At 41.7% G+C, this 27,352-nt stretch overlaps 1 protein-coding gene and 1 long non-coding RNA gene across 3 annotated transcripts in view; one reads left to right on the top strand and one right to left on the bottom strand.

Moving 5' to 3' along the window:
• Positions 1–27,352, bottom strand: part of rnf44 (ring finger protein 44) — a 144,266-nt gene that overhangs the window by 103,407 nt on the left and 13,507 nt on the right. Inside the window, exon 2 of one of the 2 annotated variants that reach the window (XM_033029484.1) lies at positions 19,827–19,900. In XM_033029484.1, the coding sequence (XP_032885375.1) occupies positions 19,827–19,900 (74 nt within the window). Of the gene's footprint in view, positions 1–19,826; positions 19,904–27,352 lie in introns of those variants that run through there. The other variant, XM_033029485.1, reaches the window with a different exon arrangement.
• LOC116978370 lies at positions 744–5,113 on the top strand. Its single transcript, XR_004413448.1, has 2 exons — positions 744–852; positions 4,481–5,113. It is a non-coding gene; the product is annotated as an uncharacterized LOC116978370 (long non-coding RNA).

Here is a 27,352-nt window from a genome sequence, read left to right as displayed (position 1 = left end):
GTACAGGACTATCCATTGAATGCTTCCACTCTAAAATTTAAAAAGGCACAAATGGGAATTGTGGAGATTATTTTTAACAGTACAGCAAACTAATGCTTTATTCATAGAGCAAATTCAAATATTGGATACATAGATTTACAATCTTAAATGTTTTGCAAATAATTTAAGATCCTGGCCAAGTGTGTGTACACATATTTATGGGAAGTGTTATTTTTAAAAGATGCATTCATAGCGAAGGGATTGTTTTGAATTTTAAGGCAGGTGGATTGAACTGGTTGGAAGCTTATCAAGGATGGCTTGGAGATAAGATTATGATTTCAGATGACTGAAACAAACGTTCTCATAGGGGATAAAAAGGAGTCACGATTCAGCAATGTGACCACATTATTATACTGTAAACACCCTGCAGTTTTGCAATGAGGGTAGCTAATTATAGATGAAAATAATCTTGATGCTGTGCACACATTTGTTGGTAGTTGGAAAGCTGTTCCTTAACCAAGGCATGGACAGGTTATTCTGGCTTTTTAACAAAACCACTTTGGAATTGATGCACAAGGGTGATAAAATGGGTGACTCAACATTTCAAGCAATGTAAAATAAAAACAGAAAATACAGGGAAATTCTCAGCAAGTCAGGCAACATCTGTGGAAAAAGAAAAGCTGATTCTCTATTTCTCCGCAGATGTTGCTTGATTTGTTGAGTTTTTCCAACATTTTTCTGCTTTCGTTTCAGACCCAGCATCTGCAATTTTTTTTCCCAGTTAATTTAGACTTATTTCTCGTGGCCTCATGATAGAGTTTGGAATGTTCGTGTGTAGGTTCAGCATAAAAACTTCAAGAAACACTTCAACAGGTCAGTTCAATGTCTTTCTGCTTGTCGACAATTAATCTTGTCAATTCCTTTGCATTTGCCCAGTTGTTCTTCATATTAGTGTGTGACTCCTCGGTGTAAGAGTTTTCAGAGCATGGGACCAAGCCACTGGATTTAATGCTGCAAAGTTTCTCTTCTATTAATTCTAATCAAACAAAATAACAAGTGCAAGTGCTAACACAATAATTTAAATGTTATTTTTGGAAGGTAGTTTAAACAGCTGTACTTTATGTGCATACCTACATCCTTTAGGGAAGCTGGGGTTGCCCCTGCTTTAACCACCCCATCCCAATAATTGATATCATTAAATGACTTCTACAAATACATATTAGAGGTGAACTCATCCACACTCAACAGCTCTCATTTAATACCAAACGTGGATTGGTAAATGATAGGATTTCACACCAGGAAACAATAGATGATTTAAACTGAAATATCGCAGACAGTGAAGCAAGATTGAAAGCTATAAACTCTTCTTTCACAGTAATTGTCAGCATTCTAGAGGGAATTAAAACCAACATGAGGAAGGTGGTGAAACCTATTCACTAAATTAGGCTCAGCCTTGTCACTTGTAATTGGCTGAATGGAGAGTGTACACTAATAATTAATTATAGTTTATAACTTGCTTCAGATGGGGTGACAGCATTAATTCAAGGCAGGAAACTAAATTATAATCCATTCATCTTCATTTTAGACCAGATTGCTTTGTAATGCTGAAAGGGGAGGAGAGATGATGTCTGAAAGTTGGATCATGTTAGAGTTGGTTGAAATAGTAAAACATGATCCATTGAATGCAGAACTGGTGGGGTGGAATCTGAGAACTATGGGAACTCCTTGTCCTGTTCAGGGGGTTCACGGAGCAGGAAGTGATAAGATGAAGCACTCTGATCACAATGGAAGGGGATGGGAGAGGTGTTGGAACTCATGGTTCAGGAAGAGGACATACATTTCAGAGGCACTGTTGGGGAAGTCTCTTCATTGGCGCAAATGCAGTGGAGATGGAAGAACTGGGAGAATGGAATAGAGTCTTGATGGGAGGAAGTACAGTCAAGTTAGCTTTGGGGTCAGTAGGTTTGTAATGAATGTTTTATAATAAAAGTTATTTAATATGGAGATGAGTTTAATCAAGCAAGGGTATATTGGTTGAAGGAATGAAGAAACAAAGAACTGCAGATGCTGGTTTATACCAAAGTTAGACACACAGTGCTGGAGTCAGGCAGCACCTCGGGAGAAAATGGATGGGTGACGTTTTGGGTCAGGGTCCTTCGTCAGACTGAAGAAGGGTCCTGAGCCAAAACATGTTTCGTTTTTTTCTCCAGAGATGGTGCCTGACCTGCTAAGTTACTCCAGCACTGTGTGTCTATCTTTGGTTGAGGGAAACCGATTAGGCCTCCAGTCAAGGAAGTGGAGGGCCCTCAGACCTTCCTGATGACCGATGGAGCTGTGGAGCGACTAAACTTCCATGATAAACATGAACTTGTTGAATCGGGGAATTGGAAACCCTCAAAGTGGCAGATGGATTCCCAGAGTCATTGATGGAGTTGGAAGAGACTGGACCTGGGACAAAACAATTGAACTCAGTAGAAATAAATTAATTCATTATTACAAGAGGAGGATAAAAACAGTGGGCCTGTATAGACACTTCTAGTCAAGTCAAGCCAAGAGAGTTTATTGTCATGCGTCCCAGATAGGACAATGAAAGTCTTACTTTTGCTTCAGTACAACAGAATATAGTATGCATGAATATAGAACAGATCAGTGTGTCCATATACCATTATATAAAAATATACACACATGAATAAATAAACAGATAAAGTGCATATAAACAGGTAATGGTCTATTAATGTTCAGAGTTTTGTTTCATTTGTGTTTAATAGCCTGATGGCTGTGGGGAAGCAGCTATTCCTGAATCTGGACATTGCAATCTTCAGGCTCCTGTACCTTCTACCTAAAGGTAGCGGGGAGTTGAGTGTGTGGCCAGGATGGTGTGGGTCCTTGATGATGCTGCCAGCCTTTTTGAGGCAGTGGCTGCGATATATCCCCTCGATGGTAGTGAGGTCAGAGCCAATGATGGACTGGGCAGTGTTTACTACTTTTTGTAGTCTTTTCTGCTCCTGGGCGCTCAAGTTACCGAACCAAGCCACGATGCAACCTGTCAGTATGCTCTCTACTGTGCACCTGTAGAAGTTAGAGAGAGTCCTCCTTGACATACCGACTCTCCGTAATCTTCTCAGAAAGTAGAGGCGCTGATGTGCTTTCTTTATCATTACACAAGTGTTCTCGGACCAGGAGAGATCTTCAGAAATTTGCACGCCCAGGAATTTGAAGCTCTTGACCCTCTACACCATCGACCCATTGATATAAACGGGACTGTGGGTCCCCATCCTACTCCTTCCAAAGTCCACAATCAGTTCCTTGGTTTTGCTGGTGTTGAGGACCAGGTTATTGTGGGGTGAAAGGTGAGGACCAGAGGGACTCTGCCCTTGTTGCGAGTGCGGGGATGGGGAGAGAGAGCAGTGTTACGGGGTATGGATGAGACCCTGGTGTGAGCCTCATCTATGGTGGCGGAGGGGAATCCCCGTTCCCTGAAGAACGAGGACATTTCCGATGCCCTGGTATGGAATGTCTCATCCTGGGAACAGATGCGGCGTAGGCGGAGGAATTGGGAGTAGGGGATGGAGTCTTTACAGGGGGCAGGGTGGGAAGACGTGTTGTCCAGATAGCCATGTGAGTCAGTGGGTTTGTAATGTTTCAGTGGGTTTACATTACAAACCCACTGACTCACATGATGAAGGGTCTCGACCTGAAACGTCACCCATTCCTTCTATCCAGAAATGCTGCCTGTCCTGCTGAGTTACTCCAGCATTTGTGTCTATCTTCGGCATAAACCAGCATCTGCAGTTCCTTTCTACACATTCAGAGAAACGTTGTTATGTTTGCAGCAGAACTAGCCATTTTTGCCTGCCATTCTTCTTTAACCCTCTTCCATGTGAATCTTCTTGCCTGCTGGGCTTGTCGCACTAGAGGAGGTGACAAAAAATAGGGAACGGTATAGTCATGAGACAATTTGGAATGAAGGATGGGAATGAAAAAATCTGTGCTTGCAGCAATTTAACTTGGCAGACATAGGAGTGATTGGCAGATAAGACTTGATATGCCATGATATAGGCTTCACATGTGTTGACAAGCATATGTTTTGCAGTAGGAAGCAGTGGGGGTGGGGAATAGTTATTGGCCAGGAGTGTAATGGAATGGTCAAATGAAGTAACACAGGCATGTACGAGGAGTGCAAATGCAGGTGGATTATAGCAACGATGAAATGTAAATGGGTAACCTTATAAAATGTGGTAACATCTGTGAAATATGATGATCAATATGGGGTCAAATATGGTAAATATGATTCTGATTCGTTTTCCTAGAAAGTGGATGGAACCAGTGTCTAAGATCTCTTAAAATGGTGGGCATCCAAGAATGGCTTGAGTTAAGTTCCTGGGGAAAAAAATCGAATCCTGTATGTTAGAAAAGTAATGTACCTTTAATTTTTTTTTAAATTGTGTACTATTGGAATGTAATTTTGTTAATTCATCTAGTTTTCCTTTATTCATTACAGATTACATAATTCCTCATAGTCAGTGTTCCTTGAAAGGACAAAGCTGCCAGAAAGCCAAAACATTTCTGATCATTATTTCTGATAATCGTCGAGGCGGGCAATCAAGCAATAAAAATATAACTGGGCCAGGATGCTAGTAATTCAATGAAAATGCCTATCGTTAATACAGACAAGTGCACCAGAATGTTATAATGAGGCAACAATTCAAACACTGAAGAATCAAGTCATCTTTCCCTGTGCTAATTAGGACATTAGTATGCAATAAATTTTATTACAGCAATGAGGAAAGTACAATTCAAAGGCTTTCAAAATATATTCGCTCCTTCAGTTGTCAGAGACCCAAGACCAAATAACCACTATTCGTGAAGACGGAGACTGGAAGGATTTAACATTTTGTCAATCCATGAATAACAGGGTCAGCCACACACAAAAACAGGGGAATACAATAGTGCTGTATTTGTGAAACAGTGTCTGGCAGCGAGAAATTCAACACCAGTCGGAAGCCCAGACCTTCAGGTAGAGAAGCATTTCTGATCAAAGCAGACCTTGATATTGAAGCATGGTGTAAATGAGTTAGTTGACTGGGACACGGATTTGTTGTTAAATTAAAAATCCATTGATCATCTAAAGATATTTTGTAGCATGCTTGTCATTTTCTGATCGATACTGATAATGGGCGCAATGCCACCGCTTATTCAGAACACAGCCATCACTGGTATATGTTTCTACAACTACTCAAGGACCTCACCCTGGCTCTTGAGTTTCATCCACAACTTTGAACAGTAAGCACTTTTTTTTGTTGCATCTATCGTTTGCCCACATTCAAGGTGTGACCACGTCCCCATGCCTGCACAGAGAGATACCCTTTTCCTGTGGAAACCATTGGAAGAATTTGGCTAATATTCACTTTGTAACACCAAGGATATGTGCAGCACTCCAGTGCTGTTCTCTAAATTAACTCAATCCATTGAAGCAGCAATCAAAATTATGACTATTTTGCCTTTCTATTCCACACTGGTAGGAGTACCTTTGCAAAACATGGCATCTTGGATGGCATGGGCAAGTTGGGCTGAAGGGCCTGTTTCCGTGGTGTACGACATCTCTGTTCTTTAGCATTTCATGATGTAGCTTAATAAAGACTTGGTTAGGCACATGTGGTGTACTGTGTGCCTTTCTGGTCATGTCATAACAGGAAGGATGTGGAGGCTTTGTGTTTGAATACAAAAAAAACCCGTTAAAAGTGGCAAACTGGTGGGACAAATAGTTCTGGCTTAGTTTGGGAATCCTGGTTGGCACAGACAAGTTAGCCAATAGGCCCCTTTTCATGCTGTATGATTCTATAGCAATGTGTATGTTAAAAGCTATTCTAAAATACTTTAAAAAATCAAACAAAGTAGAAAAATGAAGGGAAGGAATGGGGAAGAAGTATGTGTGATAATAAAGGACGAAATAAGTGCAGTGGTATGAATTCATCTTGGGCCAGATTAAAGTGGAATGCAGAAACAAAGAACTGCAGATGCTAGTTAATACACAAAAGGACACAAAGTGTAGGAAGGAAAGGCAGATACACCATAGGAAGAGACAAAATACTGGTGTAACTCAGCGGGACAGGCAGCATCTCCGGAGAGAAGGAATGGGTGACGTTTCGCGTCTAGACTCTCTCAACCCGAAACGTCACCCATTCCTTCTCTCCGGAGATGCTGCCTGTCCCGCTGAGTTACTCCAGCATTTTGTGTCTTTCTTCAAATGACACAAAGTGCTGGAATAACTCAGCGGGTCAGGCAGCATCTTTGGAGAACATGGGGAACATCTCTCTGACCCGAAACATTACCTATCCATATTCTCCGGAGATGTTATCTGACTTTCTGAGTTACGTCTGCCTGCTGAGTTACTCCAGCACTTTGTATCTTAAAAGTGGAATGTGTTTGGGTGGAGAAAAGATATAAGGAAGGACAAAGAAAAACAACTTTAGAGTATACAGTATTAACAGCACAGAAACAGGCCATTTCACTAGCTGTTTAATGACTCATTCACCGTATAACATCATTTCCATTTCCAAATAATCTTTTGCAGAACTTGAAAAGTGTAAAACATAAACATTATTGTTCTCTTTATCATCGTGCTGATATAAAAATTATTAAGATTTATTCTCAGCAGGACCACTAACTTAATCCCCATTTTGTTCATTGGTTGCATCCTGATTTGCCCTCTCCCTACAACTTCCCAATACATCTGCCAAATTCTGCAGTAAAAGTTCTGGATCTTCACTAAGGATTGTTCAGGTATTTAACAAAAAATCCAGAGGACTATCAGGCTGTCATCTGCTATGATCTGACCCAAACAAATAATCTGCTGGAGGAACTCTGGGTCATACAATACCTATGGAGGGAGATGACATTTTGAGTTAGTACCTTCATGAGGGTGAACTGCCGGAAGGTGTCTGGCTCTGATGATGTACATAGATGTGTTCTTAAAACCTGCACCAACCAATTAATTGATGTTCAGTGGATATCTTCATCCTCTCATTACTAACGTCCAAGGTTCTTACCTGCTTTAAGAAGGCCTCAGTAATATTGATGCCCAAGAAGAGCAAGATGACATGCCTCAATGACTGTCAACCGGTGGCATTAACGTCCATGGCGATGAAGTGCTTTGAGTTGTTGGTTATGTAGCATATCAACTTTTTCCGTAGAACAGTCATGGACGCAATAACATTTGCGTACTACCACAATTGATCAATGGGGGATGTGATCTCACTGGCTCCCCACTCTGCACTGGACAATAAGAACACATATGTCAGGCTGTTGTTCATCGACTACAGCTTGGCTTTCAGCACCATCATCCTCTCCAAACTTGTTGTCAACTTTGGGAACTGGGTCTCTCGTATGCAACTGTATACTCACAATCTGTACAAATTGACAATAATACTTCCTGCCCAATAAACATATGTACAGGAGCACCTCAGGGCTGTGTGCTCAGTCCTCTGCTCGATTCATTCTATGCCCGTGAATGTGTGGTCAGGCACAATTCCAACGCTGCCTTTAAATTTGCCGACGATACCACCATTGTTGGATGAATAGCACGTAATGATGAGCCAGAGTACAGGAGGGAGATTGAAAATCTGATTGAATGGAGCCAGGGCAACAATCTTGTTCTCAACATCAGCAAGACCAAGGAACTGATAGTTGGCTTTAGGAGGGGAAAGCTGAGGTTCCACGAACCAGTCCTCATTGATAGGTTGGAATTGGAGAGAGTCAACAACTTTAAGTTCCAAAACGTGCATATCTTTGAAGATGTGTCCTGGGCCCAGCACATTGATGCAATCATAAGGAAAGTGCAACACCTCTACTTCCTTAGAAGATTAAAGGGATTTGGTATGTCGATAATACTCTCTAGAACTTCTACAGTACGGAGCAAATTGACTGACTATATCACAGTTTGACAATTGAAATGACCCGGAACAATGGAGATTACAGAGACTGGTAGACACTGCCCAGTCCATCCAGGCATTGACCTTCTCACTGTTGAAAGGATCTACAGTGCATTCAGAAAATATTCAGACCCCTTCAACCTTTCCACATTTTGTTACGTTACAGCCTTATTTTAAAATTGATTAAAGTCTTTTTTTTAAATCATCAATCTACACACAATACCCCAGAATTAAGAAGCAAAAACAGATGTTTAGGAATTTTTGCAAAGTAATTAAAAATAAATAACTGAAATATCATATTTGCATAAGTATTCAGACCCTTTGCTATGACACTCAAAATTGAGCGTAGGTTCATCCTGTTTCCATTGATTATCCTAGAGATGTTTCTACAACTTGATTGGAGTATACCTAGGTAAATTAAATTGATTGGACATGATTTGGAAAGGCACACACTGTTTAAGGTCCCACAGTTGACAGTGCATGTCAGTGCAAAAACCAAGCCATGAAGCCGATGGAATTGCCCAGAGACCTCCAAGTAGGATTGTGTTGAGACACAGATTAGGGGAAGGGTATAAAACAATTTCTGCAGCATTGCAGGTCCTGAAGAACACAGTGGTCTCCTTCATTCTTAAAGGGAAGAACTTTGGAACCACCAGTAGTCTTCATAGAGCTGGCCTCCTGGCCAAACTGAGCAATTGGGGGAGAAGAGCCTTGGTCAGGGAGGTGACCAAGAACCCGATGGTCACTCAGACAGAGCTCCAGAGTTCCTCTGTGCAGAAGAGAGAACGTTCCAGAAGGACAACTATATCTGAAGCACTCAGCCAATCAGGCCTTTATGGTAGAGTGACCAGACGTAAACCACTCCTCAGTAAAAGGCACATGACAGCCCGCTTGGAGTTTGCCAAAAGGCATGAGGAACAGGATTCTCTGGTCTGATGAAACCACGATTGAACTCTTTGGCCTGAATGCTGAGCCTCACGACTGGAGAAAACCAGGCGCTGCTCATCACCTGGCCAAGACCATACCTACAGTGAAGCATGGTGGCGGCAGCATCATGCTGTGGGGATGTTTTTCAGTGGCAGGAACTGGGAGACTAATCAGGATCGAGGGAAAGATGAATGGAGCAAAGTACAGAGAGATCCTTGAAAACCTGCTCCAGAGCGTTCTGGACCTCAGGCTGGGGCGGAGATTCACCTTCCAACAGAACAACGACCCTAAGCACACAGCCAAGACAATGCAGGAATGGCTTTGTGACATGTCTGTGAATGTCCTTGAGTGACCCAGCCAGAGCCCGGACTTGAACCCGATCGAACATCTCTGGAGGGACCTGAAGATAGCTGTGCATCGACGCTCCCCATCCAACCTGACAGAGCTTGAGAGAAAATGGGAGAAATGACCCAAATACAGGTGTGCCAAGCTTGTGGCGTCATACCCAAGAAGACTTGAGGCTGCAATCGCTGCCAAAGGTGCCTCGACAAAGTACTGAGTAAAGAGTCTGAATAATTACGGAAATGTGATATTTCAGTTATTTCTTTTTAATTACTTTGCAAAAATTTCTAGACAGCTGTTTTCACTTTTTAAAAAAATTATGGAGTATTGTGCGTAGATTGAGGATTTAAAAAAATGAATTTAATCCATTTTAGAATAAGGCTGTAACGTAACAAAATGTGGAAAAAATGAAGGGGTCTGAATGCACTGTATAGGAGGCAGTGTTTCAAAAAGGCAGCTAGTATCATCAAAGATCCACACCACCCTGGCCACGTTCTAATTTCACTCGCAACATCAGGAAGAAAGTACTGTGGTCTGAAATAAATGACCACCAGGTTCAAGAATAACTTCTTCCCAAAAACCATTACACAATACTAGCTTCAACTATGAACTATGCACTATCCTTGGTTGCACTAAGGACTTTGGGTTTCTTTCTGCACCAGTATTGGGGTTAATAATTTATTAAACTTTGTTATGTTATCTATGTGTATTGTGTTTACAGGTCTGTTATCCTGCTGGATCTAAGATTTTCATTGTTCTGTTTTTGGTACACATGACAATAAACGCTCTTGACTACCCTTCTTTAGTTTGTAGGAAGGGTCCTGATTCAAAACATAGATTGTCCATTTCCCTTCACAGACGCTGCCTGATTCACCGAGTTCCTACAACAATTTGTGTCTTGGCTCAAGAACAACATTTACAGTCTATTGTATTCAGATCCGACTTGGTATTCTTTACTAGGTAATAAGCAATGGCTAAATTCGATGAAACAAGTTCACCCATCAGAGAAAATTACAGATGCTGGAAATCTGAAACAAAAAGACAGAAAGTACTGTAAACGCATAAGCCTGGATGTTTTCAGCATTTTCTGTGTTTGTTTCATTTGAGTGAACTGGGATCAAGCCTGTGATTTAGAAAATCAATAGATCATCAAAATTGTCTGGATTGATCATTAATGCACCTCATGTACAGTGACCATCAACTAAATGGTCCAGCATTTGTTATTATCGTCAGTGCAAAATTGTGAACCTTGAAAACAAGAATGCCTGGATTAGGGAGTATTGGCTACAGGGAGAGCTTGAACAAACTTTGGATTGTGTTCGCTGGAACAGCGGAAGTCCTGATAGAAGTATAATAGTCTGAGAGGCATAGATAGGGTAGACAGTCAGAACCTTTTTCCGCAAGAGGCAAAATAATTCAAATACTAGAGAGCATAGCTTTATAGTGAGAGGCAAAATATAAAGGGGATGTGGAGAGCAAGGGGTGAGATCGTGGAAAATGCTGCTGGGCCGGTGGTTGAAGCAAATACAATAATGGCATTTCTTTAGCCAGAGGGTGGTGAATCTGTCAAATTAATTGCCACAGATGGCTGTGAAGGCCAAAACATTGGTTATTTTTAAAGCGGAGATTGATAGGTTCTTGATTAGTAAGGGTGTCAAATGTTATGGGATGAAGACAGGAGAATGGGATTGAGAGGGAAAAATAGATCAGCAATGATTGAATGGCGGAGTAGACTCTATGGGTTGAATGATCTAATTCTGCTTCTACGTCTTATGGCATTTAAGAGACTATTGCATAGGCATATGAATATGCAGGGAATGGGGGGGGGGGGGGGGGGGGATATGGATCATGTGCAGATAGGTTCTGGCATCATGTACGGCATAGTCAGTGAGGGCGGAAATGTCTGTTTTAGTGCTGTACTGTTCTATGTTCCAAAACATATATCTCAAAATTCCAGCATATGTAGTTTGTTGTGTCTCCATTATAGTGCTCAAAATATCTATTGAGCTCCACTATGTGGATTTCCCATTTATATACAAGTTGGCACCTGTCATCAGATTAACAAGATCTCTAGTCCAGCAGCAATGATATCCTCAAGCTTAAAGGTTTTTTCACAAGGAATGCAGCAGAAAGGAAAAAGTACAAATTTTAATTATCTTCTCAAATTCTTTATAGAATACAAGACACATGATTATGCTGGAAGCAAAACATTCAAAATGACAACATTTATGTAAAAAATGTATTTTAACATGCAAGGGAATTACAGTCCACAGGCACAACATTATTTTTTGTGACAAAGACCAGAGTAGTATGATAAAGTTCACTACTTAAAACAGGCAACAACACAAAGGGTTAAAGGTAAACCAAGCCAAGCTTAGTAGTGAACTTTATCAAGTAATGAAACATTTGATTGGACGCTATGCAAAAAGAGTCACTTTTCAACAAGAACTATTTCAGTTCATTATTAAAAAAGAAATAAGAAAAGTCAACAAGCTTTTACCAGAACATCGACAAGAGTTTACATAAGAGATTAACCACCTGAAACATTAACTCCATTCATCTCCATATTGCTGCCTGACCTGCTGTCATTCTGTCTTTATCCGATATTTTAAGTATTTGGAGCACTATAGAACAGCAGAGAACAGGGCCTTCAGCCCACAATCTGTGCTGAATATGATGCCAAGGCCAACTCTTATCTGCCTGCACATAATCCAATATCCCTGCATATCTATCTGCCTATCCAAAAGCCTATCCATTTGCTTCTCCATGTGTTTATTGATGTCACCAATTCATGTCACTTCAAGTCATTTTCACAAATCAATTGTACAAACCTGCATGGGTTTCTGGTTTACATTCCCCATTCTTGGAAATCACAAAATTGCTGTCAATTTCATGGTGAAAAGGTGATGAACATTAACGATCACAAAGTCCAGATGGAAAGAATGGGGGAAACAGGGGTGCAACGTGAACGCTCTTTTCTTGACCCCGCCAGCACAACTGAAGGAGAGGGTGTCCAGGGAAACAAGCTTTAGTTTAGTTTCCAGTTGAGAGATACAACGCGGAAACAGGCCCTTTGGCCCACCGAGTCCGCACTGACCAGCGATCCCAGCACATTAACACTATCCTACACACACTAGGGACAATTTACACTTATAACAAGCCAATTAACTTACAAACCTGTACGTCTTTGGAGTGTGGGAGGAAACTGAAGATCTCGGAGAAAACCCATGCAGTCACGGGGAGAACGTACAAACTCCATACAGACAGCACCCATAGTCGGGATCGAACCCGGGTCTCCGGTGCTGCAAGTGCTGTAAGGCAGCAACTCTACCACTGTGTCACCATGCTGCCCGGTGTACAAAGCATGAGGTGAACACCAGCAGGGTGACCTACTACTCTCGACGCTTCGTTTTATTTTAAATTTGGATGTGGCCTCTGAGTCAGGAAGGCAACAAGGTTGGACTTACTAGATTTCTGTGAGATGGAAACAAGGGTGCCTGCATCAAGGACACAATTGCAGTTATGAAGGTCATTAAAATGTTCCTACCCGCAGGTATTTACGGTCTCTGTGTTCCTGGTGACCTCGCTTTCATTCTTGGTTCTCAGTGGGGTACGGCCACAAGTATTTGCATCAACTTACCAGTTGATGAACCCACACTGGGTATCACTGAGCTGCTGAGCCTCCTGTGCTCTCTCTATCCACCGATCTCTGGTCCATCCATCCATTTCAGCTGGACCTCGATGGTTAATTAATCCCATAGATTTACCAGTGATTCATCAAATCAGTCCTGGCTCTCCTTGAATATAGAAGACAAGAGTCTCTTCACAGGGATACTTCAGGGCAGCTCTTAAGCTGTGGGCACCCAGCAACTCCTGTAGACTAGGAGACTAGTGGTCTTTGAATCACTGTCTGAGAAGAGGTGCTTGTGTTTGGTCCTTGAGAGCTTTGACATTAGTCTTCTGATAGCAATGCTGTTTAGGTCTTTTACTACTGGGACTGTTCATGAGTAGCCAAATTCCATACTTCAGGTAATGGAGTGAACATTACGAATGGTTTATTTTAATGTGGGATAGCTGCTGCAAACTAGTAACCACACAGTGCGGGGTCCAAGATACTCTGCCGCATAGTTAACATCAAGCCAGTATTGGTTAATTGAAGGGCATAGGAAAGAGTGTCAGGAACATTACCAGGCATACTGAATATGAGGTGCCAACCTGGTGAAGCTACAGCATTGGATCGCACAATAAATAAATTGAAGCAACAGTCAATGGGCAGAGCAAAATAGTCCCACAATCAACAGATCGGATCAAAATCTTGGGGTCTGCTGCATCTAATCATCTAATGGTGGAGCATTAAATAGCTTAAGCAAGATGGCATCTTCATGACTATTCCCCAAATTCAACACCGGTGAATTTGTCTCAACAGGTTGCATGAGTGTCATAAAGCAAGGATGAGGTGTCGGGATCCACCTCAATCTCCTGCTGCCATTTCGATCAGCAGCTCACATGGTAAACAGTGAAGAGGACAGCAGCACACGTAAGGCAGTGCAGTAAATGGGCAGCTATAGGCAAGCACAAAATGATGCACGCTGGGATTGTTCTCCTTAAAGTGGAGAATGACTAAAGAGATGATAGACTTTCAAAGATCTGAAGGGTTTTGATAGAGCAACTCTGTTTAAAAGTTTCCGCAGCCAACTGTGCCAGTAACAATGGGTTTAAAATAAATGGACAAATATGAGAGGGGTAAATAAGTAGATTTATTTCCCCCACAGGAGGACTCACCCCAGTCACTCCCTCTTCTCCCCTCTCGCATCAGGCAAGGGGCCCATAAGTTTGAAAAAACATACCTCCCGATTCAGAGGCAGTTTCATCCCAGCTGCTATATTTAAGAGGGAGTTAGTTGTGGCCCTTGTGGCTAAAGGGATCAGGGGGTATGGAGAGAAGGCAGGTACAGGATACTGAGTTGGATGATCAGCCATGATCATATTGAATGGTGGTGCAGGCTCGAAGGGCCGAATGACCCACTCCTGCACCTATTTTCTATGTTTTCTATGTTTCTATGTCCTCTCATCAGCTAGAGTGGAGTCTTGACCTCCCATCTATCTCATTGGAGAACTTTGCACGTCTTCAATCGTACTTTATCTTGCACTGAATGTTGTATCCTTTATCTGCGCACTATGCATGACTGATTGTAATTATGTATTTTCTTTTCTTTGACTGGGTAGCACATAACTAAAGCATTTCACTATACCTTGAGAATAAACTAAACTAACTCAAGTAGGGCGAGCCAGAATACATTTCAAAAGGCATGCCATTTAATTTATAGAGTCGGTGAACTCTAATTGTAAGATTGTAAACTCTCTCAAAGGGCCAGCACTGGCAGAATTGACCAAATTGCCTCCTCCTCAATTATGAGGATCCATGGAATACCTTTAGCTTGATCACTGAATGTGAAATCTATTTGATTAGACACTTAAGGAGCAATTAAATGTAGATTCAGCAATAATGCAGAACAACAGAATCAAAGATTAGGTAAAACAGCAAAGTAAAAATAATTAAATTAAGAAACTTGTTTAATTATCAAATTTCAACCCTTGGTTTACGGTGTTTATTTAAAAAATAATGAAAACCTGCATACTTTTTGGACAAATTGTTCGTTCTTGCACACCTTCTGTTGCCTTACATCAGAGCATATGTTAGAGCAGTTATGGGGCCAAATGGTTACTGTATATCCCAGCAGTCTAATTAGTGCAGGCCACTTCATCATGATGGAATCAATCATATGCTTTGCATCTCAAACTACTTGTTCTTATTTATAGACATAGCCATCAGATTAGTTTCATTTCTAGGAATCAGATCAAAGATATTGCTCAGATTAAAACGCTCAAACACGGGTCCTTCTGAAACTAAGGTTGATATCGACAAATAGTCACTGTCAATTTAAAGTCTCAAAAGAAAGAGGGTCATGTAACATTTTAAAACAATGGCCTTTCATCTCCAAGCCTTGGGCTCAAATTTAGCCTAGATTAATAGTGCACTAAGACAATTGGCTGGCAGGGAAAAGAGGTCTTTACTGTCAGATCCTTCTTACATAGTCCGAGTCTCCCTCACAAAGAATGCCTTCCATTTGCTCATGATAGCTGTAACGAGGTTGGGATAATCATGCACCTCTCTGTTTGACTATGCATTTGCTTAGAAGGTCTGGAAAAGTTTGCAAGGGTTTGTCAAAGATTTCCCTGAGAAGCTGAGCAACAGAGGAATCCCTGATCTACAGACTGTTCTCAGGGACTCATACCGAGACGTACACAGAGTGCTGCTGGAAGATCATCAACTCAGTGAAAAATACATGTTGGTCTGCACAAACCAGGCGGCGGGAGTATATGCTCAGTGATGCATGGAAACGGTGCAGCCAACACAAAGTCTTTGCAAGGAAGGACTACAACCTAAAGTCCTGCTGCAACTGGACATTGCGGGGTAGAGCACTGTTCCACTTGAAGGGTAGATTGTTCAAAGAAGCCACATGAGTAGCTTTGGTGTTTTGAACAGACAATGTATAAGAAGTGACAGAGATACAGAGAACCAAGAAGTGTATAAAATCATGAGGGGAATAGATACGGTAAATGAACAGTCTTTTACCGAGAGTTGGGGAATACAGAACCAGACGACATTACTATAAGGTGAGAGGGGAAAGATATACAGGAACCCAAGCGACTTGCCAGAAGAGGTAGTTGTGGCAGATGCTATAACAACATTTAAGAGACATTTGGACAGTTACAATACATGGATAAGAAATGTTTAGAGGGATATGGGCCAAACGTGAGCAGGTGGGACTAGTGTAGATGGGGCATCTTCATTGGCATGAACACGTTGTGCTGAAGGGCGTTTCTTTGCTTTGTGATAAAGTTTGATTTTGGAATTAAAAAAGAATAATAACAGATAAGGCTGTTTCATTTTTTTCATATATACATCTGATCTAACGCACATAATGCACACAGCCGCTTGGAGCATGTGACGTCATTTGAAGATAGACACAAAATGCAGGAGTAACTCAGCGGGACCGGCAGCATCTCAGGAGAGAAGGAATGGATGATGTTTCGGGTCGAGACTCTTCTTCAGTCTGAAGAAGGGTCTCGACCCGAAACGTCACCCATTGCTTCTCTCCGGAGACGCTGTCGGTCCCGCTGAGTTACTCCAGCATTTTGTGTCTATCTCCAATCGGCTTGGCCCCACTCTGGGAGTAGGAGTGGGGGCGGATCCGGATCCGCAATGGCCGTGAGCCCCAGGCCGAGCTCGGTGATCGTTTGCCTGCTTCTGCTGCTGTTGGAGGTGAGATGTTGCACCGCGCCATGGTCTTGGGCCTGTCCCACTTTGACCATCAGTTACGCGATGGCGCGCGAAGATTTCGTGCAGGACGAAGTCCACACTCCTCCACGTCACTCCACACTCCTCCACACCACTCCATGCGCCTGTCCTGCGCTACCCATATGCTACCCACATGCTAGCAGGTCGCATAAATGGCGTGCGAATGACGGCCAAGTGGGACAGGCCCTTAAGGCATTAAGACAGGGAAAGAGCAAATTTTGCAGGCTGCTCAATGATCCTTCCTATATATATCTGATCTAACCCACATATGACCATTGGTTATATCTTTGAGTATATTATTCCCCCCTGGCTTAGTATCTTCTTTAACTGAAGCATTCTCACATTTATTTTAGGGTTAAAGATGCTATGTGATTGCTGTTGTTGGTGACAAAGGAAACATTATTCAATGCTCACACTGATGCTTGTATGACTTTTTTCGTTGGATTAGCTTTCGATATTGCTACTACATTTTTACAACACAATATAGATTTTGGAAATGAATCAATTGTTTTTTTCCCCTCACAGGGCCACTGCCAATAAAAACCATTAACATCATCAAGGAAATCACCAGGTTTATAGTTCTGACCATTTAAAAAAAGCTGTGCCTTTTTAAAAGCCAACTGTGTAGCATCTGACTATTGACACACCAACATTTAATCTGGTTGTCAAGATGTTGGCTTATTGACAAGAACAGTTAAATTACTTACAATAACACAAGATTATTTTAAATTATTTAGTTGTTACAATGTGACCTAGAGACCCAAAATCTGTTTTTAAATTATTAGCAATTTGAATTGGTACTTTGTCTTAACCATGCAAATCCCATTTGGTATCTTCAGTGATTCTGACTTTCATTAATTCCCAACATTTTCCCATTACTTAATATATAACAGGTGCAGGGCAGTCAAATCCTCAGGATTTTGGCATGGTCCCATGCAACAGATTTGAAAACACAGTGTTGGTACTCAATATTTCAGGATTTATCTGGTTCAGAGAACCAGCGACTAGTAATTCATTGTCACATCTGATGGTGCATTAATCGGTCACTGCACAGCACACTGATGAATGGTGTGGCTGTAGGCCTTATAGTGTGAAAATACAGTAAAACCTGGAGCTTTACAGGGTTAGAATCACACTAGGAAAGGTCTTTCTTCACACTTCGTATGCTCTGTCCTCTTACTGGTACAGGGCATCAGTTAAGTACAAGGGAGAGGGTGGACAGAAATGTACAAGTCAGAAGGAGATACGAGGGTGAGTCCTGCATTGTAAACTGGCAGAAGTGAAGGCAGTTAGGTGACTGAAGGGGCAGGTAGGGTTGAAGGAGAATGGTAGATAAATGATGCCAATGGGCTCATCAGGTTCCCCAGCCTGCTTATGGAGCCCCACTCTAAATCTTGTTACTGTAACAACGTGTGAAAATATGGCTGAATTTCAAATGTCTTCCGATGGATGCATTTTGGATCAAAGTGAACAATTTCTTCTGGCCACACATGTGGGAGTGTTGCACCAGGAATGCTGTCCTTACTTGCACACCTGATGCAAAACGTATGTTTATGTTTGGAATCATAATTTGAGGTGCATAGAAAATAGGTGTAGGAGTAGGCCATTCGGCCCTTCGAACCAGCACCGCCATTCAATGTGATTATGACATCATCCACAATCAGTACCCCGTTCCTGCCTTCTCCACATATCTCTTGATTCTGCTAGCCCTAAGAGCTCTATCTAACTCTTTTGAATGTATCCAGTGAATCGGCCTCCACTGCCTTTTGAGGGAGAGAATACCACAAATTCACAACTTACTGGGTGAAATAGCTTTTCCTCATCTCAGTTCTAAATGGCCTAACCCTTATTCTTAAACTGTGGCTCCTGGTTCTGGACTCACCCACCATCAGATGTTTCCTGCATCTAGCCTGTCCAATCCCTTAATAATTTTATATGTTTCTATAATATATCCTATCATCCTTCTAAATTCCAGTGAATACAAGCCCAGTCATTCCATTCTTTCATCATACGACAGTCCCGCCATCCTGGGAATTAACCTCGTGAATCTACACTGCACTCCCTCAATAGCAAGAATGTCCTTCCTCAAATTAGGAGACCAAAACTGCACACAATACTCCAGGTGTGGTGTCACCAGGGCCCTGTACAACTGCAAAAGGACCTCTTTACTCCTATATTCAAATCCTCTTTTTATGAAGGCCAACATGCCATTAGCTTACTTCACTGCCTGCTGTACCTGAAGTCTTACTTTCAGCGACTGATGTACAAGGACACCTAGGTCTTGTTGCATTTCCCCTTTTCCTAATCTGACACCATTCAGATAATAATCTGCCTTCTTGTTCTTGCCACCAAAGTGGATAACCTCACATTTATCCACATTATACTGCATCTGCCATGCATCTGCCCACTCACCCAACCTATTCATGTCACCCTGCATCCTCATAGTATCCTCTTCACAGTTCACACTGCCACCCAGCTTTGTGCCATCTGTTAATTTGATAATGTTACTTTTAATTCCTTAATCTAAATCATTAATATATATTGTAAATAGATGCGGTCCCAGCCTTGCGGTGCCCCATTAGTCACTATCTACCATTCTGAAAGGGACCCGATAAGCAATATTTTGGCGAGTTTCTCAATGGTATAGTTTGAATGCCGAAAACTAATATCAACTGCTGTTTATTTGATCTGTGCATACATTACCAACATTTCTTTTTGCACCGGAGCATTGTGAAATTTTTTACAAATTAAGATTTAATATAAAAACCCACGAATGACATGTACATTACTCAACATTGCTTCACCAGGCTTCTTCAGACAATTTATTGTAATGTCCTTTCATAGGGTTGGGAACAGAAGCTAATCACCATTTATTTTGATGCATCAATAAACACAAATGTGAGTAAGAATCAGAGAGCCTGACAGAGATGTTAAGATTGGTGATTCATTATCATTCACAAAATTCCATTTCTCGTTAATTTGTAAATAAAGTTTCGTCAAACCTTGCATTCAAATGGTTACTCAAATGACCATTACAATTTGTTTTACATGAGGTACACAATTTAAATATTTATTCAATTTTAGTCAATAATCTTATATTTTTGAATTGTCATCAACTAATTCTCTTCCTAACAGTATTAAAAATAATAATGAATGGTCAGGATATATGAATTACCTGCATTCTCTCCATTTCAATGATATCTCCCTCTAAACTCTCAACACTTCAAAGCTGCTATTTACAGAAGTTATTTTAGACATTGTATAAAATTATTGCGATCCACCCACCTTGTTATCATCATCTTCATTACAATTATAGGTTTCTTGACTTGACTGGTATTGGAACGGTCCATTTGTCTCGCCTGCTTAGACAAAGTGAAAGATAAAAATGAGACCAGGCAAAAGACTAATCAATCTAAATAAAGTTCTGTTCAAAGCATTTAATTATGTTAGATGTATAACAAAACAATTAAATAAAAATCAAATTGAACTGCAACACAACTTACAAAATAATCCTTTGAGATTTAATCAGATTTGGTTTGTCTTGGAAAATTGAGAATTATTTGGTCATTTTGAATTCATTAGCACTTTTAAAATAAATGTCCACAAATAAGCACCTCAGTCAACATATGCTTTGACCAGTTGGTTGCCAAGTATTTTATGGTTTCAATTCAAATTTGAAAACCCCCCATTTCACATGAATTGCCTTTCCATCAACAGTCACTCTCATACTTCAAAAGACTTCAAATGCGTTTATACTTACAATGCAAATAGACAGACTCCATCGGTCATTGAGCAACAAAATGACCAACTAATTAAGGAAACTTTTTTTTCCCCGAGACTAAGTGAATGAATTGATTTTGCATAATCGGGAGTATAAAATATTTAAGAATTCGAAGTTTGCACCAAATAAATATCATTGGAATTGAGATTTAAAACTGCAACCATAATCCCCGCCCCCCCCCCGCTGCTGGAGTTGTGCATTCTGTGACAAACTATAGGTTTCTTAAATTGTCTCTCATTCCTGCTCACCCGGATGAGGGAATTGTCCCAGTTTTCTGAGATACCCTTAATTGTATGCACTTATTCACGCATTCATCCTCTCGCCCCTTCCTTCATCACATGATGCCCCATGATTTATCCCCATTTCTCCCCCCCCCCCCCCCCCAAGCATCACTATCTAACTAAAAGATTAGACAAGATAACTGAACAGTTATAGGTACAGATAGCACTGCTGCCAGTGATTTTTTTTCCAGGTTATTCACACTCTGAATGCATACATCAAATAATTTAAAAATGTATACAGCATAGTAAACATCACTATTTGCTATATAAAGGGCAGGTGCAAAAATATTTTACATTTGTTCAATTCAATAATTAAATGAGTATAATTTCCAGGTAATTTTTATTTCGGCGCTTTGATAACAAAATAACAATTATGAAGTTACATTGTCTGAAGAAGGGTCTCAACCGGAAACGTCACCTATCCATGTTCTCCAGAGATACTGCCCGAATTGCTGAGTTACTTCAGCCCTTTCTGCTCTTTAACAATTATTTTAATGTTCAATGCACTCTTTTTTTTACAAATAAATTTGCAATGGAGGTGTAGTCTGCAGTGGTTTCTAATCAAATTTAAAAAACACTATAATATGGATTTCAAGAAACAGCATTGGGTGGCTTAACCCGGTCAAACTGCAAATCATTGCCTGTAAGCGGTTCTCTTTTTGGTTATTTCTGGTTCTTTCCTCCCTTCCCACAAAACATTGTGCATCTCCTCTAATTGAGCATTGAGTCATCATTGGGCAATCGGCAGCTTTTGTTCAATGACGTGTGCCCAGGCACTGTGTGTCAGCAGACTTTGCGAATTGTCACAACCAAGCCTGATCCTGTCCCCACCAGATGGCCACACAGGCAGACTTTCCAGCATTGGTCACTGAATAGTCACAGGAAGGGAAGCGACAGTGTCCACCATAATGTTTGGGACAGAGATCCATTTATTTATGTGCCTCTGTACTCCAAAATTTGAGATCTGTAATAGAAAAAAATCACATCACGTCAAGTCAAGTTTATTTGTCAGATACACATACAAGATGTGCAATGAAATGAACGTGGCAATGCCTGCGGATTGTGCAAAAAAACTCCAGAACAGAATAGAACAGAACCAGTATTTACATTTTAGGGGGGTGAAAAAAGACACAATACAACGGTAAATTAGTCCCTGGTGAGAGGAGTTTACAGTCCTGATGGCCTGTGGGAAGAAACTCCGTCTCATCCTCTCTGTTTTCACAGTGTGACAGCGAAGGCGCTTGCCTGACTGTAGCAGCTGGAACAGTCCGTTGCTGGGGTGGTAGGGGTTGCACTTGGAGCTTCTGTACTCCACCTTGTAGTCATACTGGGACAGCAAAATTGCCCAGCGCTGCATCCTTGATGCCGCCATGGAAGGTATAGCTGACTTGGGACCAAGTATCACTAATAGTGGCTTGTGATCAGTCACTAGGGTGAATGGGCTGCCGAGAAGAAACTGATGGAATTTCTTGATTCCAAACACGATGCTGAGTGCTTCCTTTTCTATCTGCACATAATTGCGTTCACTCGATGACAGGGTGCGGGATGCAAAAGCAATAGGCTTTTCCTGTCCGTCATTCATTACGTGGAGATCACTGCACCTACACCATAACTTGAAGCATCACAAGCAAGTTTCACCTCGCGTGTCGTATCATAGTGAACAAGAAGTTTGTCACTTGTCAAGTTTTCCTTGCAGATGTCAAATGCACGTTGCTGTTCCTTTCCCCGCATCCATTTCACATCTTTTTGTAGCAGATGATGAAGTGGCTTTAGCACAGTTGCTAAACCTGGAAGGAATCGTGCATTGAACTGCACCATCCCAAGGAATGATCGTAGCTCTGACACATTGTTGGGTTTTGGAGCATTCACTATTGCTTCAACTTTCGCCTTCACGTTGGCGTCTACATTGAGTCCAAGGTAGATCACCTCTGACTGTGCAAATGCACATTTACTTTGACGCAGTTTGACATTGTGGCAGTTCAGTCCTGTGAGAACTTGCTCGAGGATTTCCAGATGTTCTACCATGCCCTCTGTGAATATCAGTAGATCATCCTGGTTGCACACACAGTGTGGAATGCCTTGTAATATTTGGTCCATGACAGACTGAAACATTTTTGGGGAGGATTTCATGCCATAGGACAGCTTTGTATATGAATACAATGTATGTTGATAGTCAAGTACTGCTGACTTTCCTTATCGACATTGAGTTGGGCGTAAGCGTGAGACAAGTCCAGTTTAGTGAAGACTCTTGCTCCGCTAAGTTCTGTGTACAGATCTTGCGAGATTGGTAACGGATATTGTTCGTCATCAATGGCTTGGTTGATTGTGACTTTGTAATCACCACATAGTCAAACAGTTTTATCAGCCTTGGGTACGGCCACAATTGGCGTTGCCCAGTTACTCTGGTCTGTCTTCACAAGTACTCCATTACGCTCTAATCTGTCAAGTTCTTCCTCCACTTGTTGCTTTAGTGCATATGGTACAGGTCTTGGTCGACAATACACAGGTCTCACATCTTGCTTAAGTCGAATGTGTGCGGAGTACCCTGTTATTCCCGTGTAACTGTCAGCAAAAATGCTTGCATGTTTGCTTATGACGTTTTCAAGACGTGATATGGACAAATTGACGCTGAAAATGTTCTTCCAGTCTAATTCTATTCTACTCAGCTAATCCTTTCCAAGGAGGGTTGGTTTATTTCTGTAGCTGGCTACTATGATGGGCAGTGTTACTGACTGACCATTATGCTAAACTTTACGGTTCATTTGTCCACAAGTCTCCAAAACTTCGCCTGAGTAGGTTCTCCGCTTGACCTTACTCTCGAACAATGGTATCTGTGGGAACTTTGTTTCGTACAGGTCTTTGCTCATGACCGAACATCTGCTGCCGTGTCAATACACATATCGATTAACTGTTCATTAATCAATAGTTTAGTTCGAAAGTCCTTGCCTTGGCTGGTTGTAGGATTATCGATGTTGGTTGCATAAATGGTGTACAACCCAAGTTCATTTACATCTGGGTTCACCTCCAAGTTGTGAACTCGTCTCCGGTGTTGTTGCTTGATTCCCGCAGATTGTTGGTTTCCTGTTTTATGCTTGGCCCGACATGCTGAGGCGATATGGCCTTTTTTCTGGCAGTTTACAGCTCTTGGCCATTTTGAACTGACAAAATTGGGATGAGTGATTACCATTGCAACGATAACAACTGGCTGAACTTGGCTCCCCGCCATACTTTGGTTTTGGTATAGGGCCTCTTGGTTTGGCCATAGGCACTGCCTTGTGACTGTAAACAGCCACTGCAGTTCGTGGTGGGCGAAACTCGTGAGCATTCTTTGATGCCATCTCCATTGTGGTAGCAATCTTGCATGCTTTCTCGAATGTGAGATTTGGAGTGTTCATCAGTTTGGACTGAATTCGTTCCTCCACTGGACCACAAACAATTCTGTCGCGTAGTGCTCGTCCAAGAAAGGTTCCGAAGTTACAGTGTAAACTTACGTTTTTCAAGGCAACAATGTACTCATTGATTGTCTCATTCTGCTTCTGGTTTCTAGTGCCAAATTTATAGCTTTCTGCAATTTCCAAAGGCTTTGGGTTGAAGTGCTCCTCCAACTTCTTCATAATGTAATTGAATGGCACGTCTTTTGACTTTAAGGGTGCAAGGAGGTTCACGAGTGTGCCGTACACTTCAGGACCGATCTCCATTGGGCAGAATCGCTTTTATGCGTTCGCAAACGGCCTTATTTGTTTCAGCCACTATCTCTCCTTCACCACTAATCTCCAATATATTGTTTGCCGTGTAAAACATGTTTGCTCTCTCCATATAGGAGCTGAACAGCTCTCTACTCTTGTCAAAAGTGCCAAGGTTTCCAATGTAGCCCGTGGACGCTGCCATCGTGTCGTTCTCTTTTTTTTTTTAAATAAAAGGTCCGTTCAAAAACCCCGAATTCCTGTCTGTTCTGGTGTAGCAATTCACCTAAGACTTAGCTGTACAAAGGCTATTCACATGGAGGAATTCGACGGAAAAAACTCAGTCTAAAATGTTATACACTCCCAAGGACGACATCTTGCCACGTAGACACAACATAGAGATAGCCTGACAAACTCTCGACGATTTATCCAGCTGCTGTTTTAAACTACAGTTCCCTGCATAGACGGATCTGCAGGCCTCTCATGTCCAGCTCGCAAACAACTGCAACACAAATCCGTATTTACTGTTTAAACTGTTAAACAATACTGCATGTTTCAAAACAGTTCTGCACTGTATTTAAAGGATGAGTTCACAAACTCTATCCCATCCTCGTCGCCAATTTTGTTATATTCCGGACAGCAGAATGAATAACAACTTACACACAGGCTGGCTGGATCACAAGAGAGATTTATTACCCAACATTCCCTACTTATATACAACACCAACTCATTAGCATATACATGAATATGCATGAATACATTACAACTACTATATTAGGAAGATTGTTTGTGTCCTCCTTCGTGAAGACAGATCCAAAGTACCTGTTCAACTCATCTGCCATTTTCTTGTTCCCCATAATAAATTCACCTTTTTCGGTCTTCAAGGGTCCAACTTTGGTCTTAACTAATTTTTTCCTCTTCACATACCTAAAGAAGCTTTTACAATCTTGCTTTATATTTTTGGCTAGCTTACCTTCGTACCTCATCTTTTCTCCCCGCATTGTCTCTTTGGTTATCTTCTGGTGTTCTTTAAACATTACCCAATCCTCTTGCTTCCCGCTCATCTTTGCTACGTTGTACTTCTTCGCTTTAATTTTTATACTGTCCCTGACGTCCCTTGTCAGCCATGGTCGTCCCTTTCTCCCCTTGGAATCTTTCTTCCTCCTAGGAATGAACTGATCCTGCACCTTCTGTATTATTCCTAGAAACACCTGCCATTTTTGTTCCACTGTCATCCCTGCTAGTGTATCTTTCCAGTCAACTTTGGCCAGCTCTTCCCTCATGGCCCCATAATCCCCTTTATTCAACTGCAACACTGACACCTCTGATCTACTCTTCTCCCTCTCCAATTGTAGATTAAACCTGACCATGTTATGGTCACTGCCTCCTAATGGCTCATTAACCTTGAGGTCCTTTATCAAATCCGGTTCATTACATAACACTAAATCCAGAATTGCCTTCTCCCTGGTAGGCTCCAATACCAGCTGTTCAAAGAATCCATCATGAAGGCACTCTACAAAGTCCCTTTCTTGGGGTCCAGTAACCAACCTGATTTTCCCAGTCTACCTGCATGTTGAAATCTCCCATAACAACCACAGCATTACTTTTACTACATGCCAATTTTAACTCCTGATTCAACTTGCGCCCTATGTCCAGGCTACTGTTTGGGGGCCTGTAGATTAGTACCATTAGGGTATTTTTACCCTTACAATTCCTTAGTTCTATCCATAGTGATTCCACATCTCCTGTTTCAATGTCACCCCTTGCAAGGGACTGAATTTAATTCCTCACCAACAGGGCAACCCCACCCCCTCTGCCCACCCGTCTGTCTTTTCGATAGGAGGTATACCCTTGAATATTCAGTTCTCAGCCCTGGCCCTCTTGCAGCCAGGAAGTATCTTTCGTATTCGGAAGTATCTTTCGGCTTCGTATGCTTTCAGTTTGTTGGCGTTTCGGCTTCGTATCCATTCGGCTATTTGGCTTTGACTTCTTTGCTTCGGCTTCTCTTTCTTCGACGCCATGCCCGGGTACCGTTCGGACGGTATGCGAACTGCAGCGGGTCAATGGTGCGAGGGAGGAAGGCGCAGATGTGATTGATTAGCCTCTCGAAGCATATCATGACTACCGAGGTGAGGGCCACCGGTCGGTAGTCATTCAAGCAGGCTGGAGAGGCATTCTTTGGCACATGTACAATGGTTGATCTTTTGAAGCAGGCAGGGACCATGGACTTGGCGAGGGAGAGGTTGAATATTGTGGTGAGCACATGTGGTTAAAGTGCACATTGTCAGATATTAATAATGGCCATTTTTATACATTTTGGTTTCACCATGTAGAAATTACAGCTCTGTTTATACATAGTTCCCCCATTTCAGGGCACCATAATGTTTGAGACACTGGCTTCACAGGTGTTTGTAATTGCTCAGTTGCATAATAATTGCCTCCTTAATGTAGCTATAAGAGAGCTATCAGCACCTAGTCTTTCCTCCAGTCTTTACATCACATTTGGAAACTTTTATTGCTGTTTATCAACATGAGGACCAAAGTTGTGCCAATGAAAGTCAAAGAAGCCATTATGAGACTGAGAAACAAGAATAAAACTGTTAGAGACATCAGCCAAACTTTAAGCTTACCAAAATCAACTGTTTGTAACATCATCAAGAGAAAAGAGAGCACTGGTGAGCTTACTAATTGCAAAGAGACTGGCAGGCCAAGGAAGACCTCCACAGCTGATGACAGAAGAATTCTCTCTATAATAAAGAAAAATCCCCAAACACCTGTCCGACAGATCAGAAACACTCTTCAGGAGTCGGTTGTGGATTTGTCAATGACCACTGTCCGCAGAAGACTTCATGAACAGAAATACAGAGGCTACACCGCAAGATGCAAACCACTGGTTAGCTGCAAAAATAGGATGGCCGGGTTACAGCTTGCCAAGAAGTACTTAAAAGAGCAACCACAGTTCTGGAAAAAGGTCTTGTGGACAGATGAACTTATATCAGAGTGATGGCAAGAGCAAAGTATGGAGGAGAGAAGGAACTGCCCAAGATCCAAAGCATACCACCTACC

Source organism: Amblyraja radiata, chromosome 11, assembly GCF_010909765.2.
Source record: "Amblyraja radiata isolate CabotCenter1 chromosome 11, sAmbRad1.1.pri, whole genome shotgun sequence".
NCBI classification, from domain to species: Eukaryota; Metazoa; Chordata; class Chondrichthyes; order Rajiformes; family Rajidae; genus Amblyraja; species Amblyraja radiata.
Note: the sequence above shows the minus strand (reverse complement) of the source record. Positions and strands in the feature narration are given on the sequence as shown.